Source organism: Drosophila virilis, unplaced genomic scaffold (genome assembly GCF_030788295.1).
Source record: "Drosophila virilis strain 15010-1051.87 unplaced genomic scaffold, Dvir_AGI_RSII-ME tig00002570, whole genome shotgun sequence".
NCBI classification, from domain to species: domain Eukaryota; kingdom Metazoa; phylum Arthropoda; class Insecta; order Diptera; family Drosophilidae; genus Drosophila; species Drosophila virilis.
Window position 1 is genome coordinate 53921 of NW_027212939.1, and position 21313 is coordinate 75233.

The 21313-nt window shown below is 46.6% G+C and overlaps 2 protein-coding genes across 2 annotated transcripts; both read right to left on the bottom strand.

Moving 5' to 3' along the window:
• Nucleotides 1-1351: 1351 nt before the first annotated feature.
• Nucleotides 1352-14233, bottom strand: LOC138911752 (putative uncharacterized protein DDB_G0271606). The gene is made up of 11 exons (XM_070211134.1): nt 13792-14233; nt 13013-13326; nt 11939-12382; nt 10312-10575; nt 9541-10149; nt 7525-7843; nt 6746-7059; nt 5672-6115; nt 4045-4308; nt 3192-3882; nt 1352-1593 (listed from the first exon to the last, which is right to left on the bottom strand). Exons 1-11 carry the CDS (start codon nt 14231-14233, stop codon nt 1352-1354), a joined length of 4347 nt encoding a protein of 1448 aa, XP_070067235.1.
• A 2347-nt stretch (nt 14234-16580) lies between these two features.
• Nucleotides 16581-20159, bottom strand: LOC138911753 (GATA zinc finger domain-containing protein 10-like). The gene is made up of 7 exons (XM_070211135.1): nt 20016-20159; nt 19206-19382; nt 18983-19135; nt 17861-18091; nt 17051-17227; nt 16828-16980; nt 16581-16685 (listed from the first exon to the last, which is right to left on the bottom strand). Exons 1-7 carry the CDS (start codon nt 20157-20159, stop codon nt 16581-16583), a joined length of 1140 nt encoding a protein of 379 aa, XP_070067236.1.
• Nucleotides 20160-21313: the final 1154 nt, after the last annotated feature.

The following is a 21313-nucleotide window of genomic DNA, read 5'->3' on the forward strand; positions in this document are numbered from 1 at the left end:
TCTTGTCTTGGAGCATGTCGTGGTCGGGTGTCCTTGTCCGCATTTAAGGCATACAAATGGTCGTCGGCAATAGTTTTTACTATGCCCGTATGCCTGGCAACGGTGGCACTGAACAGGATCAGTGCGCTTCCGCTGCCTCTCCACTTTGATTTCCTGGCTGCCAAGTTGTTTCAGTTCCAGTATCTTAGTGTTGTTCTCGTTTTTCACTAGCTCAATTTCGAACGTATTGATCGGTTTGGCAGTGAAGCGTTGTTTTATCACGCCCACATACCTAACCTCATGCCCCATTCTTCGCAATTCTATGCGTACCCAGTCGCATGGAGTAGTGTGGTGTAAATGGCGAATAATGATTCTAAATCCGCGCTCATTGCGCATTTGATGGGTGTGCCGGTGAACATTAGAGGCATCAAGCAACGCAATTGTTGCATTGTATGCCTCAATGTCCGCACATTGCACTCTCACACCACCTGTCTGCGTACTTTTAGTAGCAAACTTATTAGCACCCACATTATTTGAGATATCTTTGATAATTCTTTGAATATCATCAATATTGGGCAGGTATATGGTGGGCACCTTGACCCGTTGAGCTAGATTCAGCTGCATTGTCTGACCAGAGATCATATTTGGATTGCAATCTGTTGCCTCATCTTCAACTTCCATGATGTCAATGTCATCACTGTCCTCGTTGTTGTTGTCGTTAGCAACGAATGTAGCATTGTTAGTTTTGCCAACATTCGTGCCATTATTTGTCTGCGTGCTCTTTCTAGCTTTAGCTGCTGGTATATTATTGTCGCTTGACAGATTGTCGGATACTTTATTGGCTGTATTTGATTTAAAGAAATCAGAATACGAAGGAGTATCCCTGACACTGTCTGCGTTCGTAATATACTCAGCGTATGCTAATAATAGTGCACGCTTGTCACTCTTATTCGCTGGCATAGTTGGTGAAATTTTGCGCTTAATAGGTCGTTTAATGACCGTATTGGCTTTGGGTGATCCACAGATTCTAGTACCCAACATATCCTCATTTATTGGCAGCGATTGTTGCCCACTCGCCTCCAGTTCATTTTCTGAAACTTGCATAATTTCAGCTGGCATCATTCCCGCATAATTATTAGGAATTAATTGACTAGCCGATGGAGTAGCATCGGCATTATTTTTATTAATTTCCTCCATTTCCTGGCTATATGTGACACAGATAATTTCTGAGTCAGAATTGATTGGGCTATCAGCAAGCATGTTGCTATGAACTTGCGCTCTAACAACATGTTGCTGTAGCCCCATACTGTCGCTCTCAACATTTTGTTCGCAGCTCGAGACGAACATGTTGCCATGATCGCTCTCACTACGTTCATAGCTGCTGCTGCTGCTGAATTTGCTCGTGTTCGATGCCGCTCTGCTGCCGACACTCAAACGCTCGATTGGCGCTTCTGCCGACGCAAGCGTCGACAGCGACTGAGCCGTAGAGAGCATTGGCGCTCTCTTGTGCTTCGGCTTCGGCTTTCTCCGTTTCAGCTGGCGTTGATGTTGTTGCTTGGGTAGCTGGTGCCGTTGCTGGTGTTGAGCTGTAAGCTGCTGCTGCTGCAGCTGCAGCTGTATTGGTGCGCCAATGGCGACATTTTCAGCAACAGGTGCCGGGGTATGGGGGGGGGCTATAGCTTTTGTAGCTTTGGATGCAGCAATGGCCGCCGGCTTGGACGCCGCCTTTTCGCGCATTTTTTTCCTTATTTACTTGTCTATGTACTTGCCCTTTTTTGCCTTATATACATATCATTATGTATATATTTATGAGTTTTTTTTGGCGTAGTTTTCCCTCGCTGTCGTCAGGTATCTCGTCTGTGATGGCTTCTTTTGTTAATAGTATTAACAATATGTTGCTGCTCTGCTGTATATAAGTATATATACAGCACACAAGTTAGGTTTTATATATTTGGTTTTATTTATTTATTTTATTTTATTGTTTAGCATTTAAAAATGCTGATTGGCCGTATTTAATTTGTTAGAATACTTGATTTTATTAGTTTTTCACTTTTTCTCTCCATTGTGGCTTTTATTTAAATTTTTTTTGAGTTTATTTTTAGCATTTAAAAATGCTGATTGGCAGTTTATTTGTTTAAACTTTATTATTTTAAATTGTTTGGCACAAGCATTTTATTTAATTTAATTTTAATTTTAATTTACTGGCAGAAATAAAGACACTTGTAAAAATTTTTTTAGTTGTTCGTCTGGTTGGCCGACCGGGCGCTGTCCGCAAACACGTCCGCTCGCCACGACCGCCACAGAGAGATTTTTATTGTTGCTCATTTCTACATATAGTTTTGCAAACAGAAATTTTAGAACATTTATGGGAGCACTTAAAACTATGCAACGATCTCCAGTTTGCAAGGTGGAGAGGGACATGACGGGGGAGATACATTTAACATTTAATCTCGACTGACCTACATTTAAACATAACATAACATAACAGACTCTGTTCGATTAACATTATTGTCGTAGGTCAGTTCGCTGGGGGAAATTTATGCACGATCAGCTGGCAATGCTGTCGTGTGAATGGCAAGAATAACATAAGTATCAATTGGGCACGCTAAGTACATGTGAGTGGACAAAAATTTAAATTTTAACAATTTTATGGCTAAATAATCTAATTGATTAATTTATTTTATATCGCACCGCCTTACGATGCGCTGGCCGCCTGCCTCTGGCCTTGCGGTGGACAATTGGCCTCCACCTGGTACCTGGCCGGCTTATTGTCGCATAAATTTGCAATTTGCATTGCGTGATGGCTGCCGCTACATCTGCTGGAAGTTGCATCGCTTTGGAAGGGCATAACTTCAGCTGCTGGAGCGGGTGACTGGCAATGAGCAACACCATCCACACACCCAGGATCCATGGATAGCGGATCGCCGTGTTATCGCGCCTGTTTTTGCCCGAGGGCGGAGTGATATGCAGCCTGCGCTGCATCATTTTTGCACGTACGGGTGGCGCTGTGTCTGGCCACTCGGCGTCGAGTGGATGACGTTTCGCCGGCTTCCGTGTGTGCTGAGCAGGCCGCTGACGCATTCGCTGGTCCATTTGTGCAGGTAAGTGAATAAATGGCATTTTTTGCAATTTGCATTTTTTAACATTTCTGTTTTTATTGCAGGTACGGCGTCTGCTGGGCTGGATAGATGGCCTCTGGGTAGTCATCCTACGCCTGCATCTTCGTCGCCGCTCCAATTTGGCAGTTTGTGCCATTTTCAGCTGGATTAGGTGGCATTTATTTGCCGTAGTGACCACCGTCAATTGGTGCGTGTTGTGCAGCTGCGTGTCCGGCTGGGCATTCTGCTCAATTTGGGGTCGCTGCGTCTGGCCAAGGGAGGCCGTTTTGACCACAATGTCCCATTGCTGGAGAAGCTGCTGCCCCTTAAGGACTGGATGATCAATAAGGGGCTGCTTTTTAGTGCCAAGGGAGTCCAGTGAGGACGCCGTCGACTGATGCTGTTGTGTCTGCCTGTACTCAGGTACAGATTGTGCATTTTGAGGCTCGCGCTTGAGCCCGTAGGTGGGCGTGGCGGCTGTCGTCGGCTGCTGTTGCACGTTCGGCTGCAGATTTGGCGGGCGTTGCTGGTGACCATAGGAGGCATTGGAGGCTCCTATTGACCATCGCTGCTGTGCTTGCTGCCCCCATAGACGAGGCTGCAGATTTTGCGGCTGCTGCTGGTGCCCAAATGAGGGCGTGGTGGATGCCGTCGGCTGTTGCTGCGTGCTCAGCTGTCCCCATAGGACGGACCGAGGATTTTGCGGCTGCTCCTGGTGTCCATAGGCGGCACTGGAGGCTCGTATTGACCTTTGCTGCTGGTTCTGCTGCTCCCATAGGAGGGGCTGCAGATTTTGCGGCTGCTGCTGGTGACCATAGGCGGCACTGGAGGCTCCTATTGACCATCGCTGCTGTTCTTGCTGCTCCCATGGACGAGGCTGCAGATTTTGCGGCTGCTGCTGGTGCCCAAATGAGGGCGTGGTGGATGCCGTCGGCTGTTGCTGCATGCTCGGCTGTCCCCATAGCACGGACTGAGGATTTTGCGGCTGCTGCTGGTATCCATAGGAGGCATTGGAGGCTCCTATAGACCACCGCTGCTGTGCTTGCTGCCCCCATAGACGAGGCTGCAGATTTTGCGGCTGCTGCTGGTGCCCAGAGGAGGGCGTGGTGGGTGCCGTCGGCTGTTGCTGCATGCTCGGCTGTCCCCATAGCACGGACTGAGGATTTTGCGGCTGCTGCTGGTGACCATAGGCGGCACTGGAGGCTCCAATTGACCATCGCTGCTGTTCTTGCTGCTCCCATAGGAGAGGCTGCGGATTTTGCGGCTGCTGCTGGTGACCATAGGCGGCACTGGAGGCTCCAATTGACCATCGCTGCTGTTCTTGCTGCTCCCATAGGGGAGGCTGCGGATTTTGCGGCTGCTGCTGGTGACCATAGGCGGCACTGGAGGCTCCTATTGACCATCGCTGCTGGTTCTGCTGCTCCCATAGGAGAGGCTGCGGATTTTGCGGCTGCTGCTGGTGCCCAAATAAGGGCGTGGTGGATGCCGTCGGCTGCTGTTTCGCCGAATGGAGTTGCTGGTGCTGTGGATGCCCTTCAGGCCGCTGGATAGGCCAATATTGGGTAAGTGAAGTCTGGAATGTATTCAGATTTGAATTAGAGTTTATGTCCGTGGTCGAGTCCGAATTTGTCAGTTTGTATTGTTCTGTCCGACAGTGCTCGCTGTCAGTTAGTGGTTGCTTGGCTTCGTAATTATTACCTAGTTGCATCATACCCTGCAACAGGTTCTCAAGCATAAGTTTTTCGTGCGGGTCCGTATTATCTACGTCCCGTACAAGTTTTTTCTCCAAGACGTTGAAGATATGTTCGACTAGTGGGTCAGCTGGCTGCAGATTGTCAATTTCTAGGTCATCAGTCAGTTGATTTTGTTGCACATTGTGCATGAGTGTCTGCTGAGTAGTTGGTAGTTGAACTTTGTTATCTTTTGGTGTCCATTCTAAGTTGGACACCTGAGTAGACTGCCAATTAGTTTTGGGCACGCTATATTTATTTTTACTACGCGCTATAGGTGCGCGTAGCAGCGTGTGCCCTCTATATTGTTTGACATATGATTTGCCTTTTTGGCTACGGCTGCGTGGGGGAGTATCATGTTGATTATGAGTAAATAATTCATTTAAAAATTCGATTGCATCCTCAGAGTTGAAATTAAATTCAAACTCCAAGGCTGCTTGCATATCATTATATATATGATTGTTTATTTCGTCGATAGATTCTGTATATTCTAGATAGCGTTTTTTAATATTCGCCTTATTAGTGGGCTGGCCGATAGCCAGTTGTTGATCATTGGCATAATTGCCGATGTTTGCAAAGTTAAACGCAGGTAGCCGATTACCTTGTTTTAAGGGATAGGTTGCGGCTCTGCCTGTTTCTAAATTAGTGACTGTTTGTTTGTTCCGAGAGTTTTTTGTGTACTCCCTCACTCGCTGGCCGTTTATCATAGTGTCTCTTGTATTACTCATTTCGAGTATCATTGGCGTCTGAGGAGCTACTAGCCGTTAAACTAGCTAGCGTCCTAGTGGCTGTTCCGTGCAATTTGGTTGCAGGATATGCATTAATTTTATTTTTGGCCACTATTTTCAAAAGTAGTTCAACTACTTGGTCCAATTTCGTGGTCATTTGCATAATTGCAGCCATGTTGCTATTTAAAGCATCAATGGCTGCATTATTGACCGGCTCTTGGCTTTCTTTTTGTTGCCGTTGCTTATTTTTCTGTTGCTTTTGCTGCTGCTGCTGCTGATGATGACTAGCGCCTGTTGTGTTTGAAGCATTCGCTGCTCCCGATTGATTTTTCTGGCGCTCTTCCTCTTGTTCCATCTGAAGTTTCTTCTGGAACTTTAGGAGGTGTTGCATGGCCGGATTATGCATCCGACCAGTATTGACTCGCCCGCTGGTCACCTGACTATAAGTCATCGTCGAGTTGGCAATGTTGCTTTGCATCTTCTGGCTCTTCTGCTGCTGATGTTGTTCACGGTCCTGGTTGGACACCACGTTTTGCGTTCCATGTTGACGCTTATTGACTGATGGCTGCTTGCGCTCGTGCTGGATGGGCATGACTCGTGCCCGGTTTGCTGATAGCCTAGCTCGCTCATCTTTAAAAGCTTTGCAGCCTTTATAATTGGCTACATGCTGGCCCTGACAATTGGCGCACTTTGAAGGCTCGCCTCTTGTCTTGGAGCATGTCGTGGTCGGGTGTCCTTGTCCGCATTTAAGGCATACAAATGGTCGTCGGCAATAGTTTTTACTATGCCCGTATGCCTGGCAACGGTGGCACTGAACAGGATCAGTGCGCTTCCGCTGCCTCTCCACTTTGATTTCCTGGCTGCCAAGTTGTTTCAGTTCCAGTATCTTAGTGTTGTTCTCGTTTTTCACTAGCTCAATTTCAAACGTATTGATCGGTTTGGCAGTGAAGCGTTGTTTTATCACGCCCACATACCTAACCTCATGCCCCATTCTTCGCAATTCTATGCGTACCCAGTCGCATGGAGTAGTGTGGTGTAAATGGCGAATAATGATTCTAAATCCGCGCTCATTGCGCATTTGATGGGTGTGCCGGTGAACATTAGAGGCATCAAGCAACGCAATTGTTGCATTGTATGCCTCAATGTCCGCACATTGCACTCTCACACCACCTGTCTGCGTACTTTTAGTAGCAAACTTATTAGCACCCACATTATTTGAGATATCTTTGATAATTCTTTGAATATCATCAATATTGGGCAGGTATATGGTGGGCACCTTGACCCGTTGAGCTAGATTCAGCTGCATTGTCTGACCAGAGATCATATTTGGATTGCAATCTGTTGCCTCATCTTCAACTTCCATGATGTCAATGTCATCACTGTCCTCGTTGTTGTTGTCGTTAGCAACGAATGTAGCATTGTTAGTTTTGCCAACATTCGTGCCATTATTTGACTGCGTGCTCTTTCTAGCTTTGGCTGCTGGTATATTATTGTCGCTTGACAGATTGTCGGATACTTTATTGGCTGTATTTGATTTAAAGAAATCAGAATACGAAGGAGTATCCCTGACACTGTCTGCGTTCGTAATATACTCAGCGTATGCTAATAATAGTGCACGCTTGTCACTCTTATTCGCTGGCATAGTTGGTGAGAATTTGCGCTTAATAGGTCGTTTAATGACCGTATTGGCTTTGGGTGATCCACAGATTCTAGTACCCAACATATCCTCATTTATTGGCAGCGATTGTTGCCCACTCGCCTCTAGTTCATTTTCTGAAACTTGCATAATTTCAGCTGGCATCATTCCCGCATAATTATTAGGAATTAATTGGCTAGCCGATGGAGCAGCATCGGCATTATTTTTATTAATTTCCTCCATTTCCTGGCTATGTGTGACACAGATAATTTCTGAGTCAGAATTGGTTGGGCTATCAGCAAGCATGTTGCTATGAACTTGCGCTCTAACAACATGTTGCTGTAGCCCCATACTGTCGCTCTCAACATTTTGTTCGCAGCTCGAGACGAACATGTTGCCATGATCGCTCTCACTACGTTCATAGCTGCTGCTGCTGCTGAATTTGCTCGTGTTCGATGCCGCTCTGCTGCCGACACTCAAACGCTCGATTGGCGCTTCTGCCGACGCAAGCGCCGACAGCGACTGAGCCGTAGAGAGCATTGGCGCTCTCTTGTGCTTCGGCTTCGGCTTTCTCCGTTTCAGCTGGCGTTGATGTTGTTGCTGCTGCTTGGGTAGCTGGTGCCGTTGCTGGTGTTGAGCTGTAAGCTGCTGCTGCTGATGCTGCAGCTGCAGCTGTATTGGTGCGCCAATGGCGACATTTTCAGCAACAGGTGCCGGGGTATGGGGGGGGGCTATAGCTTTTGTAGCTTTGGATGCAGCAATGGCCGCCGGCTTGGACGCCGCCTTTTCGCGCATTTTTTTCCTTATTTACTTGTCTATGTACTTGCCCTTTTTGCCTTATGTACATATCATTATGTATATATTTATAAGTTCTTTGGCGTAGTTTTTCCCTCGCTGTCGTCAGGTATCTCGTCTGTGATGGCTTCTTTTGTTAATAGAATTAACAATATGTTGCTGCTCTGCTATATATAAGTATATATACAGCACACAAGTTAGGTTTTATATATTTAATTTTATTTATTTATTTTATTTTATTGTTTAGCATTTAAAAATGCTGATTGGCCGTATTTAATTTGTTAGAATACTTTATTTTATTAGTTTTTGACTTTTTCTCTCCATTGTGGCTTTTATTTAAATTTTTTTTTTTTTGAATTTATTTTTAGCATTTAAAAATGCTGATTGGCAGTTTATTTGTTTAAACTTTATTATTTAAATTGTTTGGCACAAGCATTTTATTTTATTTATTTTATTTTATTTAATTTAATTTTAATTTACTGGCAGAAATAAAGACACTTGTAAAAGTTTTTTTTTAGTTGTTCGTCTGGTTGGCCGACCGGGCGCTGTCCGCAAACACGTCCGCTCGCCACGACCGCCACAGAGAGATTTTTATTGTTGCTCATTTCTACATATAGTTTTGCAAACAGAAATTTTAGAACATTTATGGGAGCACTTAAAACTATGCAACGATCTCCAGTTTGCAAGGTGGAGAGGGACATGACGGGGGAGATACATTTAACATTTAATCTCGACTGACCTACATTTAAACATAACATAACATAACAGACTCTGTTCGATTAACATTATTGTCGTAGGTCAGTTCGCTGGGGGAAATTTATGCACGATCAGCTGGCAATGCTGTCGTGTGAATGGCAAGAATAACATAAGTATCAATTGGGCACGCTAAGTACATGTGAGTAGTTGAAAATTTTAAATGTAACAATTTTATGGCTAAATAATCTAATTAATTAATTTATTTTATATCGCACCGCCTTACGATGCGCTGGCCGTCTGCCTCTGGCCTTGCGGTGGACAATTGGCCTCCACCTGGTACCTGGCCGGCTTATTGTCGCATAAATTTGCAATTTGCATTGCGTGATGGCTGCCGCTACATCTGCTGGAAGTTGCATCGCTTTGGAAGGGCATAACTTCAGCTGCTGGAGCGGGTGACTGGCAATGAGCAACACCATCCACACACCCAGGATCCATGGATAGCGGATCGCCGTGTTATCGCGCCTGTTTTTGCCCGAGGGCGGAGTGATATGCAGCCTGCGCTGCATCATTTTTGCACGTACGGGTGGCGCTGTGTCTGGCCACTCGGCGTCGAGTGGATGACGTTTCGCCGGCTTCCGTGTGTGCTGAGCAGGCCGCTGACGCATTCGCTGGTCCATTTGTGCAGGTAAGTGAATAAATGGCATTTTTTGCAATTTGCATTTTTTAACATTTCTGTTTTTATTGCAGGTACGGCGTCTGCTGGGCTGGATAGATGGCCTCTGGGTAGTCATCCTTCGCCTGCATCTTCGTCGCCGCTCCAATTTGGCAGTTTGTGCCATTTTCAGCTGGATTAGGTGGCATTTATTTGCCGTAGTGACCACCGTCAATTGGTGCGTGTTGTGCAGCTGCGTGTCCGGCTGGGCATTCTGCTCAATTTGGGGTCGCTGCGTCTGGCCAAGGGAGGCCGTTTTGACCACAATGTCCCATTGCTGGAGAAGCTGCTGCCCCTTAAGGACTGGATGATCAATAAGGGGCTGCTTTTTAGTGCCAAGGGAGTCCAGTGAGGACGCCGTCGACTGATGCTGTTGTGTCTGCCTGTACTCAGGTACAGATTGTGCATTTTGAGGCTCGCGCTTGAGCCCGTAGGTGGGCGTGGCGGCTGTCGTCGGCTGCTGTTGCACGTTCGGCTGCAGATTTGGCGGGCGTTGCTGGTGACCATAGGAGGCATTGGAGGCTCCTATTGACCATCGCTGCTGTGCTTGCTGCCCCCATAGACGAGGCTGCAGATTTTGCGGCTGCTGCTGGTGCCCAAATGAGGGCGTGGTGGATGCCGTCGGCTGTTGCTGCGTGCTCAGCTGTCCCCATAGGACGGACCGAGGATTTTGCGGCTGCTCCTGGTGTCCATAGGCGGCACTGGAGGCTCGTATTGACCTTTGCTGCTGGTTCTGCTGCTCCCATAGGAGGGGCTGCAGATTTTGCGGCTGCTGCTGGTGACCATAGGCGGCACTGGAGGCTCCTATTGACCATCGCTGCTGTTCTTGCTGCTCCCATGGACGAGGCTGCAGATTTTGCGGCTGCTGCTGGTGCCCAAATGAGGGCGTGGTGGATGCCGTCGGCTGTTGCTGCATGCTCGGCTGTCCCCATAGCACGGACTGAGGATTTTGCGGCTGCTGCTGGTATCCATAGGAGGCATTGGAGGCTCCTATAGACCACCGCTGCTGTGCTTGCTGCCCCCATAGACGAGGCTGCAGATTTTGCGGCTGCTGCTGGTGCCCAGAGGAGGGCGTGGTGGGTGCCGTCGGCTGTTGCTGCATGCTCGGCTGTCCCCATAGCACGGACTGAGGATTTTGCGGCTGCTGCTGGTGACCATAGGCGGCACTGGAGGCTCCAATTGACCATCGCTGCTGTTCTTGCTGCTCCCATAGGAGAGGCTGCGGATTTTGCGGCTGCTGCTGGTGACCATAGGCGGCACTGGAGGCTCCAATTGACCATCGCTGCTGTTCTTGCTGCTCCCATAGGGGAGGCTGCGGATTTTGCGGCTGCTGCTGGTGACCATAGGCGGCACTGGAGGCTCCTATTGACCATCGCTGCTGGTTCTGCTGCTCCCATAGGAGAGGCTGCGGATTTTGCGGCTGCTGCTGGTGCCCAAATAAGGGCGTGGTGGATGCCGTCGGCTGCTGTTTCGCCGAATGGAGTTGCTGGTGCTGTGGATGCCCTTCAGGCCGCTGGATAGGCCAATATTGGGTAAGTGAAGTCTGGAATGTATTCAGATTTGAATTAGAGTTTATGTCCGTGGTCGAGTCCGAATTTGTCAGTTTGTATTGTTCTGTCCGACAGTGCTCGCTGTCAGTTAGTGGTTGCTTGGCTTCGTAATTATTACCTAGTTGCATCATACCCTGCAACAGGTTCTCAAGCATAAGTTTTTCGTGCGGGTCCGTATTATCTACGTCCCGTACAAGTTTTTTCTCCAAGACGTTGAAGATATGTTCGACTAGTGGGTCAGCTGGCTGCAGATTGTCAATTTCTAGGTCATCAGTCAGTTGATTTTGTTGCACATTGTGCATGAGTGTCTGTTGAGTAGTTGGTAGTTGAACTTTGTTATCTTTTGGTGTCCATTCTAAGTTGGACACCTGAGTAGACTGCCAATTAGTTTTGGGCACGCTATATTTATTTTTACTACGCGCTATAGGTGCGCGTAGCAGCGTGTGCCCTCTATATTGTTTGACATATGATTTGCCTTTTTGGCTACGGCTGCGTGGGGGAGTATCATGTTGATTATGAGTAAATAATTCATTTAAAAATTCGATTGCATCCTCAGAGTTGAAATTAAATTCAAACTCCAAGGCTGCTTGCATATCATTATATATATGATTGTTTATTTCGTCGATAGATTCTGTATATTCTAGATAGCGTTTTTTAATATTCGCCTTATTAGTGGGCTGGCCGATAGCCAGTTGTTGATCATTGGCATAATTGCCGATGTTTGCAAAGTTAAACGCAGGTAGCCGATTACCTTGTTTTAAGGGATAGGTTGCGGCTCTGCCTGTTTCTAAATTAGTGACTGTTTGTTTGTTCCGAGAGTTTTTTGTGTACTCCCTCACTCGCTGGCCGTTTATCATAGTGTCTCTTGTATTACTCATTTCGAGTATCATTGGCGTCTGAGGAGCTACTAGCCGTTAAACTAGCTAGCGTCCTAGTGGCTGTTCCGTGCAATTTGGTTGCAGGATATGCATTAATTTTATTTTTGGCCACTATTTTCAAAAGTAGTTCAACTACTTGGTCCAATTTCGTGGTCATTTGCATAATTGCAGCCATGTTGCTATTTAAAGCATCAATGGCTGCATTATTGACCGGCTCTTGGCTTTCTTTTTGTTGCCGTTGCTTATTTTTCTGTTGCTTTTGCTGCTGCTGCTGCTGATGATGACTAGCGCCTGTTGTGTTTGAAGCATTCGCTGCTCCCGATTGATTTTTCTGGCGCTCTTCCTCTTGTTCCATCTGAAGTTTCTTCTGGGACTTTAGGAGGTGTTGCATGGCCGGATTATGCATCCGACCAGTATTGACTCGCCCGCTGGTCACCTGACTATAAGTCATCGTCGAGTTGGCAATGTTGCTTTGCATCTTCTGGTTCTTCTGCTGCTGATGTTGTTCACGGTCCTGGTTGGACACCACGTTTTGCGTTCCATGTTGACGCTTATTGACTGATGGCTGCTTGTGCTCGTGCTGGATGGGCATGACTCGTGCCCGGTTTGCTGATAGCCTAGCTCGCTCATCTTTAAAAGCTTTGCAGCCTTTATAATTGGCTACATGCTGGCCCTGACAATTGGCGCACTTTGAAGGCTCGCCTCTTGTCTTGGAGCATGTCGTGGTCGGGTGTCCTTGTCCGCATTTAAGGCATACAAATGGTCGTCGGCAATAGTTTTTACTATGCCCGTATGCCTGGCAACGGTGGCACTGAACAGGATCAGTGCGCTTCCGCTGCCTCTCCACTTTGATTTCCTGGCTGCCAAGTTGTTTCAGTTCCAGTATCTTAGTGTTGTTCTCGTTTTTCACTAGCTCAATTTCGAACGTATTGATCGGTTTGGCAGTGAAGCGTTGTTTTATCACGCCCACATACCTAACCTCATGCCCCATTCTTCGCAATTCTATGCGTACCCAGTCGCATGGAGTAGTGTGGTGTAAATGGCGAATAATGATTCTAAATCCGCGCTCATTGCGCATTTGATGGGTGTGCCGGTGAACATTAGAGGCATCAAGCAACGCAATTGTTGCATTGTATGCCTCAATGTCCGCACATTGCACTCTCACACCACCTGTCTGCGTACTTTTAGTAGCAAACTTATTAGCACCCACATTATTTGAGATATCTTTGATAATTCTTTGAATATCATCAATATTGGGCAGGTATATGGTGGGCACCTTGACCCGTTGAGCTAGATTCAGCTGCATTGTCTGACCAGAGATCATATTTGGATTGCAATCTGTTGCCTCATCTTCAACTTCCATGATGTCAATGTCATCACTGTCCTCGTTGTTGTTGTCGTTAGCAACGAATGTAGCATTGTTAGTTTTGCCAACATTCGTGCCATTATTTGACTGCGTGCTCTTTCTAGCTTTGGCTGCTGGTATATTATTGTCGCTTGACAGATTGTCGGATACTTTATTGGCTGTATTTGATTTAAAGAAATCAGAATACGAAGGAGTATCCCTGACACTGTCTGCGTTCGTAATATACTCAGCGTATGCTAATAATAGTGCACGCTTGTCACTCTTATTCGCTGGCATAGTTGGTGAGAATTTGCGCTTAATAGGTCGTTTAATGACCGTATTGGCTTTGGGTGATCCACAGATTCTAGTACCCAACATATCCTCATTTATTGGCAGCGATTGTTGCCCACTCGCCTCTAGTTCATTTTCTGAAACTTGCATAATTTCAGCTGGCATCATTCCCGCATAATTATTAGGAATTAATTGGCTAGCCGATGGAGCAGCATCGGCATTATTTTTATTAATTTCCTCCATTTCCTGGCTATGTGTGACACAGATAATTTCTGAGTCAGAATTGGTTGGGCTATCAGCAAGCATGTTGCTATGAACTTGCGCTCTAACAACATGTTGCTGTAGCCCCATACTGTCGCTCTCAACATTTTGTTCGCAGCTCGAGACGAACATGTTGCCATGATCGCTCTCACTACGTTCATAGCTGCTGCTGCTGCTGAATTTGCTCGTGTTCGATGCCGCTCTGCTGCCGACACTCAAACGCTCGATTGGCGCTTCTGCCGACGCAAGCGCCGACAGCGACTGAGCCGTAGAGAGCATTGGCGCTCTCTTGTGCTTCGGCTTCGGCTTTCTCCGTTTCAGCTGGCGTTGATGTTGTTGCTGCTGCTTGGGTAGCTGGTGCCGTTGCTGGTGTTGAGCTGTAAGCTGCTGCTGCTGATGCTGCAGCTGCAGCTGTATTGGTGCGCCAATGGCGACATTTTCAGCAACAGGTGCCGGGGTATGGGGGGGGGCTATAGCTTTTGTAGCTTTGGATGCAGCAATGGCCGCCGGCTTGGACGCCGCCTTTTCGCGCATTTTTTTCCTTATTTACTTGTCTATGTACTTGCCCTTTTTGCCTTATGTACATATCATTATGTATATATTTATAAGTTCTTTGGCGTAGTTTTTCCCTCGCTGTCGTCAGGTATCTCGTCTGTGATGGCTTCTTTTGTTAATAGAATTAACAATATGTTGCTGCTCTGCTATATATAAGTATATATACAGCACACAAGTTAGGTTTTATATATTTAATTTTATTTTTGTTTACCGTTCGACACAAGGGAACAAACGCAATGTCGGTCTGGATTCCAGAGCCCAGCTCCATGCCTGGTTGACAGACAGAGAAGTGGGGACTGGGATCCAGACTGTTGTTTTTATTCATTTAATACCCAGAGTATTTACAATGAATTAAGTGACATGTTATATACAAATCAAGTAAAGTTGCCCAGCCTTGGCATGGGGATTGCTGTCAAATTATTATTTGAGGACTGGGAAAATTCCCAATTGTCTGGAAGCTACCCAGTCTGATAGCCGTTGCATCTGAATAAGCTGGAGTCTCCAGCGTGACCACTGTTGATCCTGTCGCCAGATGTCATTAGTATGGGTGCTTGAGAAACGAAGCATCAAGGCCTTTTTCCATTGTATGGGATGTCGCAGTCTAAATTTCTGTAAGTAGGCAACCCTTTGACAACGAGTTGTATGGAGCCATCTGAGTGGTTCGTTAGCGTAACGCGATCTTTGTTTTATCTGCCTTTCAGCCATTCGCAATTGGATGAGTTGCCGTGTCCTGCAAATAGTCCTAGTCTTAGGCCCTCGCTGTGGTACTAGTACATAGAGGTTGGCTGCCATAATGAATAGTGTAGCAAGTGTGCACATGGTGTTGCACACTGCTTCATGATTCGCACCGGTGGCCACGTCCCGCTGCGTCTGTGGATTTGGATGCGAGCTTGGTGTCTCTGGACTGGGAGGAATGAGGGCTCCTGGCCTTGTAGGGGCAGCGAGAGTTGAGCACAGCTGCATATGAGACGGGCTGCTTCGTTCATCCTGGAGGTTGTTGGGCTGCACCACTGTTTGACTCAGCAGTTCTTGTATGTCAAATACAAGGTAGTATCTGAGGCTGGGTGGGCGCTGGAGCGGACCCGACTGCCCTTGAGAAGGTAGCTCCCGCTGCTGGACCTGCTGTGATCGCTGCTGCTGTGCTAGGCGACCCAGAGGTAGGTGTTTCCGAAGCATTTCAGCGTATCTTCTTCTGACACCTAGGTGACGTTGTGGGAGTCTTGCTTTAAGGGCAATATTTTTGGCTTCTTCGTTGCTGTGGTTACTGAGCCGAGCCCAGTACCTGGAGCAAGCATCCTGGTACACTTTTTCCACCGGCACGACCTTCAGATCAGTGTGGATGCTTTGGTTCCGCACGTACCAAGGTGCTCCAGCAATGGTTCGCAATATCTTATTTTGCGCAACTTGAATACGTTCAAATTGGCCTTCGCATAGAAGTGATCCCCAGACCGGAAGTGCGAACTGCCATATTGGGGCTATGAGCTGCTTATAAAGTGTTACCTTGCATTTTAATGGCAGCTTGCTCCTTTCTGATATTAACCAGTGCAGCTTTTTGGCCCTGTCTCTAACCCTGGCGACAATGGTGGTGACGTGGCTGCTCAAAAGAAGCTTTTTATCGACTTGTACTCCCAGGTATGAGATCCTTTCTTCTGTGGTAAGTCGTTGATCCAAAATTCTTGGGGAAAGAATTGGCATCTGCAAGTTTCTTTTTAAATTGCTGCGCATGCGTGCGCTACGGCGAACTTCTAGCGATTAAGCTAGTAGTCGCATTTTATTGTCTTTTTCATTGCTTAATTCTAGTTCACAATGCAATATATGAGACAGAATTGGAACGAAATAGGTCTAATTGTGGAACGGACTAGCTGACAAATTACTGGCATGTATGACATATTTTAACAAAATTTTACATGCATATCACAACATAAAAGAAAATTGTGACGAATTACGATAAATAAACATTTAACAATTATTTTTTACATTTAACATTACTTAATACTATGCTTGGCAGGCTTATTTGAATTTTAGCAGTTGGCGGTACTATTTCTGTTATTAACAGTGCCTCTGTTAACGTTATCAGGGTTGTTGGCGATTGCGTTCAGAACAGTTGAGCAATTACTCAATTGGTTCTGTTATTAACATACCTCTGTTAATGTTATCAGGGCTGCTTTCGATTGCGTTATGAACAGCTGAGTTAACATATTGATTGAGTTAAATTGTAAACATAGTTTGCCAGAGGGGCGAATTTAAGGATTTGTTGGAATTTATAATTCTAGTTGGTGCAAATTTACTTATTATTTATCTATTTCAGGTCTCATGGATTAATATGTTATACGGCCTGGCCTTCCTGTGTGTTTGCCGCCCGCAATTGGACCATCGACGTTGGAGCCGCTGCCAGGAGTGCCACGGGCGCCTTCTGGCAATTTGGAGGTGTCTGCCGTTCGTCGAGGATTGACCGTAGTCTGCTGGAGGTGCCCACACAAGCTTCTGGGGCACCTTATGGTGTGTTTGCATGCCAAAGCAGGAGAGTAGGAGCCATATTCCCAGCCTGTGGGGCATTTGCAGCTGACATGTACCCAGCCGTGTTCTGCGAAGGCATGCTTGACGTTGTTGCTGCTGTTGCACGAGCTTCTGGCGCTTTGGAGGCCAGCAGTTGTGTTGAGCTGGTCCCCCAGAGTGCCTTTTGCCGAGTAGAGTGTGGAGTTGCCGCTGTTGCTGGTTGTCAGGAGCTGCAGGTGAGCGTCTTTTGGGTTCAATACAGCTTGTTGAACTGCTTCTTCTTCTTTTAGCCCCCCTGACTGTTGACTGTGCGTTGTTGCTGCTGGGCGCCTCCACTACCTCCCGTTGTTGCTGTAGGTGCTGCTGGTGAAGGTTCGAGTGCTGCTGGCGGAGCTGTTGTGTGGTTGTGGGCTGATTTTGTTGCCAAGGAGCATCTGTGGCAATGTTTATGAGGCTGTATGGGGCTATTATTATGCTCTGTGAAATAGAAAAATTTGTTATATTGGCACAGACTGAGTTGTTTGGATTAATATTTGTATTTTTATTTTCAGTTAAGGCTATTGTGTGTTGCTGTTGGTTTGATTGCTGCTGCTCTGGTGTTCGCTGTTGTTGAGTTGGCTCGTTATTTGCAGCCTCGTCCATCTCGCGCTCAAGTTGCTGCCTGAGTCTTTCAAGTCGGTGCTCAAGCTGCTGCTCGTCCTCAGTTAGCCGTTGCTGTTGTAAATTGGCTTGCTGAGGTTGTGGAAGTGGCCGTTCTAGTTGTTGCTCTTGTTGCTGCTGTGGTGTATCTAGCACTATTTCGACGTCAGGCGGCTGATTTGGCTGATGCTGGAGTCCCTCGAGCTGTTGTTGCTGCTGCTGTATTTGCTGTTGTTGCTGTTGCTGATGCTGCTGTTGGTACTGGTGTTGCTGCTGCTGTTGTTGCTGCTGCTCTTGTTGCTGTTGCTGCTGCTGTTGCTGCTGGTGTTGTTGCTGTTGCTGCTGCTGTTGTTGCTGTTGCTGCTGCTGTTGTTGCTGTTGCTGCTGCTGTTGTTGCTGTTGCTGCTGCTGTTGTTGCTGCTGGTATATTTGAATAGCCAGCTCGCGAGGCAGTACTAATTGCTGAATCACCAATGGCTGTTCCCTAATTGCTAGTTTTAGCTCTTCGAGCGTAATTCGTCCCTCTCTGTAGTGCCTTCTTAGCGAATTTATCCTCATTTCGCTGAATCTGGCTGGCTGTTGTTGTGGGGTCTGCTGTTGCTGCTGCTGTTGCATTCTGAGCGAGTTTGCTTCTTCTTCTTCAAGCTCCATGCGAAGCAGAGTTGGCAGCTGTTGTTGTTCTTGCGATTGCTGCACTAGTTGCTGTAGAGGGCGAACATGTTGTTGTTTTTAAATTGCTGCGCATGCGTGCGCTACGGCGAACTTCTAGCGATTAAGCTAGTAGTCGCATTTTATTGTCTTTTTCATTGCTTAATTCTAGTTCACAATGCAATATATGAGACAGAATTGGAACGAAATAGGTCTAATTGTGGAACGGACTAGCTGACAAATTACTGGCATGTATGACATATTTTAACAAAATTTTACATGCATATCACAACATAAAAGAAAATTGTGACGAATTACGATAAATAAACATTTAACAATTATTTTTTACATTTAACATTACTTAATACTATGCTTGGCAGGCTTATTTGAATTTTAGCAGTTGGCGGTACTATTTCTGTTATTAACAGTGCCTCTGTTAACGTTATCAGGGTTGTTGGCGATTGCGTTCAGAACAGTTGAGCAATTACTCAATTGGTTCTGTTATTAACATACCTCTGTTAATGTTATCAGGGCTGCTTTCGATTGCGTTATGAACAGCTGAGTTAACATATTGATTGAGTTAAATTGTAAACATAGTTTGCCAGAGGGGCGAATTTAAGGATTTGTTGGAATTTATAATTCTAGTTGGTGCAAATTTACTTATTATTTATCTATTTCAGGTCTCATGGATTAATATGTTATACGGCCTGGCCTTCCTGTGTGTTTGCCGCCCGCAATTGGACCATCGACGTTGGAGCCGCTGCCAGGAGTGCCACGGGCGCCTTCTGGCAATTTGGAGGTGTCTGCCGTTCGTCGAGGATTGACCGTAGTCTGCTGGAGGTGCCCACACAAGCTTCTGGGGCACCTTATGGTGTGTTTGCATGCCAAAGCAGGAGAGTAGGAGCCATATTCCCAGCCTGTGGGGCATTTGCAGCTGACATGTACCCAGCCGTGTTCTGCGAAGGCATGCTTGACGTTGTTGCTGCTGTTGCACGAGCTTCTGGCGCTTTGGAGGCCAGCAGTTGTGTTGAGCTGGTCCCCCAGAGTGCCTTTTGCCGAGTAGAGTGTGGAGTTGCCGCTGTTGCTGGTTGTCAGGAGCTGCAGGTGAGCGTCTTTTGGGTTCAATACAGCTTGTTGAACTGCTTCTTCTTCTTTTAGCCCCCCTGACTGTTGACTGTGCGTTGTTGCTGCTGGGCGCCTCCACTACCTCCCGTTGTTGCTGTAGGTGCTGCTGGTGAAGGTTCGAGTGCTGCTGGCGGAGCTGTTGTGTGGTTGTGGGCTGATTTTGTTGCCAAGGAGCATCTGTGGCAATGTTTATGAGGCTGTATGGGGCTATTATTATGCTCTGTGAAATAGAAAAATTTGTTATATTGGCACAGACTGAGTTGTTTGGATTAATATTTGTATTTTTATTTTCAGTTAAGGCTATTGTGTGTTGCTGTTGGTTTGATTGCTGCTGCTCTGGTGTTCGCTGTTGTTGAGTTGGCTCGTTATTTGCAGCCTCGTCCATCTCGCGCTCAAGTTGCTGCCTGAGTCTTTCAAGTCGGTGCTCAAGCTGCTGCTCGTCCTCAGTTAGCCGTTGCTGTTGTAAATTGGCTTGCTGAGGTTGTGGAAGTGGCCGTTCTAGTTGTTGCTCTTGTTGCTGCTGTGGTGTATCTAGCACTATTTCGACGTCAGGCGGCTGATTTGGCTGATGCTGGAGTCCCTCGAGCTGTTGTTGCTGCTGCTGTATTTGCTGTTGTTGCTGTTGCTGATGCTGCTGTTGGTACTGGTGTTGCTGCTGCTGTTGTTGCTGCTGCTCTTGTTGCTGTTGCTGCTGCTGTTGCTGCTGGTGTTGTTGCTGTTGCTGCTGCTGTTGTTGCTGTTGCTGCTGCTGTTGTTGCTGTTGCTGCTGCTGTTGTTGCTGTTGCTGCTGCTGTTGTTGCTGCTGGTATATTTGAATAGCCAGCTCGCGAGGCAGTACTAATTGCTGAATCACCAATGGCTGTTCCCTAATTGCTAGTTTTAGCTCTTCGAGCGTAATTCGTCCCTCTCTGTAGTGCCTTCTTAGCGAATTTATCCTCATTTCGCTGAATCTGGCTGGCTGTTGTTGTGGGGTCTGCTGTTGCTGCTGCTGTTGCATTCTGAGCGAGTTTGCTTCTTCTTCTTCAAGCTCCATGCGAAGCAGAGTTGGCAGCTGTTGTTGTTCTTGCGATTGCTGCACTAGTTGCTGTAGAGGGCGAACATGTTGTTGTTTTTTTTAAATTGCTGCGCATGCGTGCGCTACGGCGAACTTCTAGCGATTAAGCTAGTAGTCGCATTTTATTGTCTTTTTCATTGCTTAATTCTAGTTCACAATGCAATATATGAGACAGAATTGGAACGAAATAGGTCTAATTGTGGAACGGACTAGCTGACAAATTACTGGCATGTATGACATATTTTAACAAAATTTTACATGCATATCACAACATAAAAGAAAATTGTGACGAATTACGATAAATAAACATTTAACAATTATTTTTTACATTTAACATTACTTAATACTATGCTTGGCAGGCTTATTTGAATTTTAGCAGTTGGCGGTACTATTTCTGTTATTAACAGTGCCTCTGTTAACGTTATCAGGGTTGTTGGCGATTGCGTTCAGAACAGTTGAGCAATTACTCAATTGGTTCTGTTATTAACATACCTCTGTTAATGTTATCAGGGCTGCTTTCGATTGCGTTATGAACAGCTGAGTTAACATATTGATTGAGTTAAATTGTAAACATAGTTTGCCAGAGGGGCGAATTTAAGGATTTGTTGGAATTTATAATTCTAGTTGGTGCAAATTTACTTATTATTTATCTATTTCAGGTCTCATGGATTAATATGTTATACGGCCTGGCCTTCCTGTGTGTTTGCCGCCCGCAATTGGACCATCGACGTTGGAGCCGCTGCCAGGAGTGCCACGGGCGCCTTCTGGCAATTTGGAGGTGTCTGCCGTTCGTCGAGGATTGACCGTAGTCTGCTGGAGGTGCCCACACAAGCTTCTGGGGCACCTTATGGTGTGTTTGCATGCCAAAGCAGGAGAGTAGGAGCCATATTCCCAGCCTGTGGGGCATTTGCAGCTGACATGTACCCAGCCGTGTTCTGCGAAGGCATGCTTGACGTTGTTGCTGCTGTTGCACGAGCTTCTGGCGCTTTGGAGGCCAGCAGTTGTGTTGAGCTGGTCCCCCAGAGTGCCTTTTGCCGAGTAGAGTGTGGAGTTGCCGCTGTTGCTGGTTGTCAGGAGCTGCAGGTGAGCGTCTTTTG

Bases quoted from the DNA above. Each gene is read 5' to 3' on its own strand.
- LOC138911753 (XM_070211135.1), bottom strand. From the start codon at position 20,159: ATGCAACAGCAGCAGCAACAGCAGACCCCACAACAACAGCCAGCCAGA. The intron at 19,136-19,205 runs GTCAGGGGGGCT...GCTCACCTGCAG, and splicing joins GCAACAACGCACAGTCAACA to CTCCTGACAACCAGCAACAG. The intron at 16,981-17,050 runs GTCAGGGGGGCT...GCTCACCTGCAG, and splicing joins GCAACAACGCACAGTCAACA to CTCCTGACAACCAGCAACAG.
- LOC138911752 (XM_070211134.1), bottom strand. From the start codon at position 14,233: ATGCGCGAAAAGGCGGCGTCCAAGCCGGCGGCCATTGCTGCATCCAAA. The intron at 13,327-13,791 runs GTATGGGGCTAC...AATCAAATACAG, and splicing joins ACAAAATGTTGAGAGCGACA to CCAATAAAGTATCCGACAAT. The intron at 12,383-13,012 runs GTGGGTGCTAAT...ATGCCCATCCAG, and splicing joins TCAAAGATATCTCAAATAAT to CACGAGCACAAGCAGCCATC.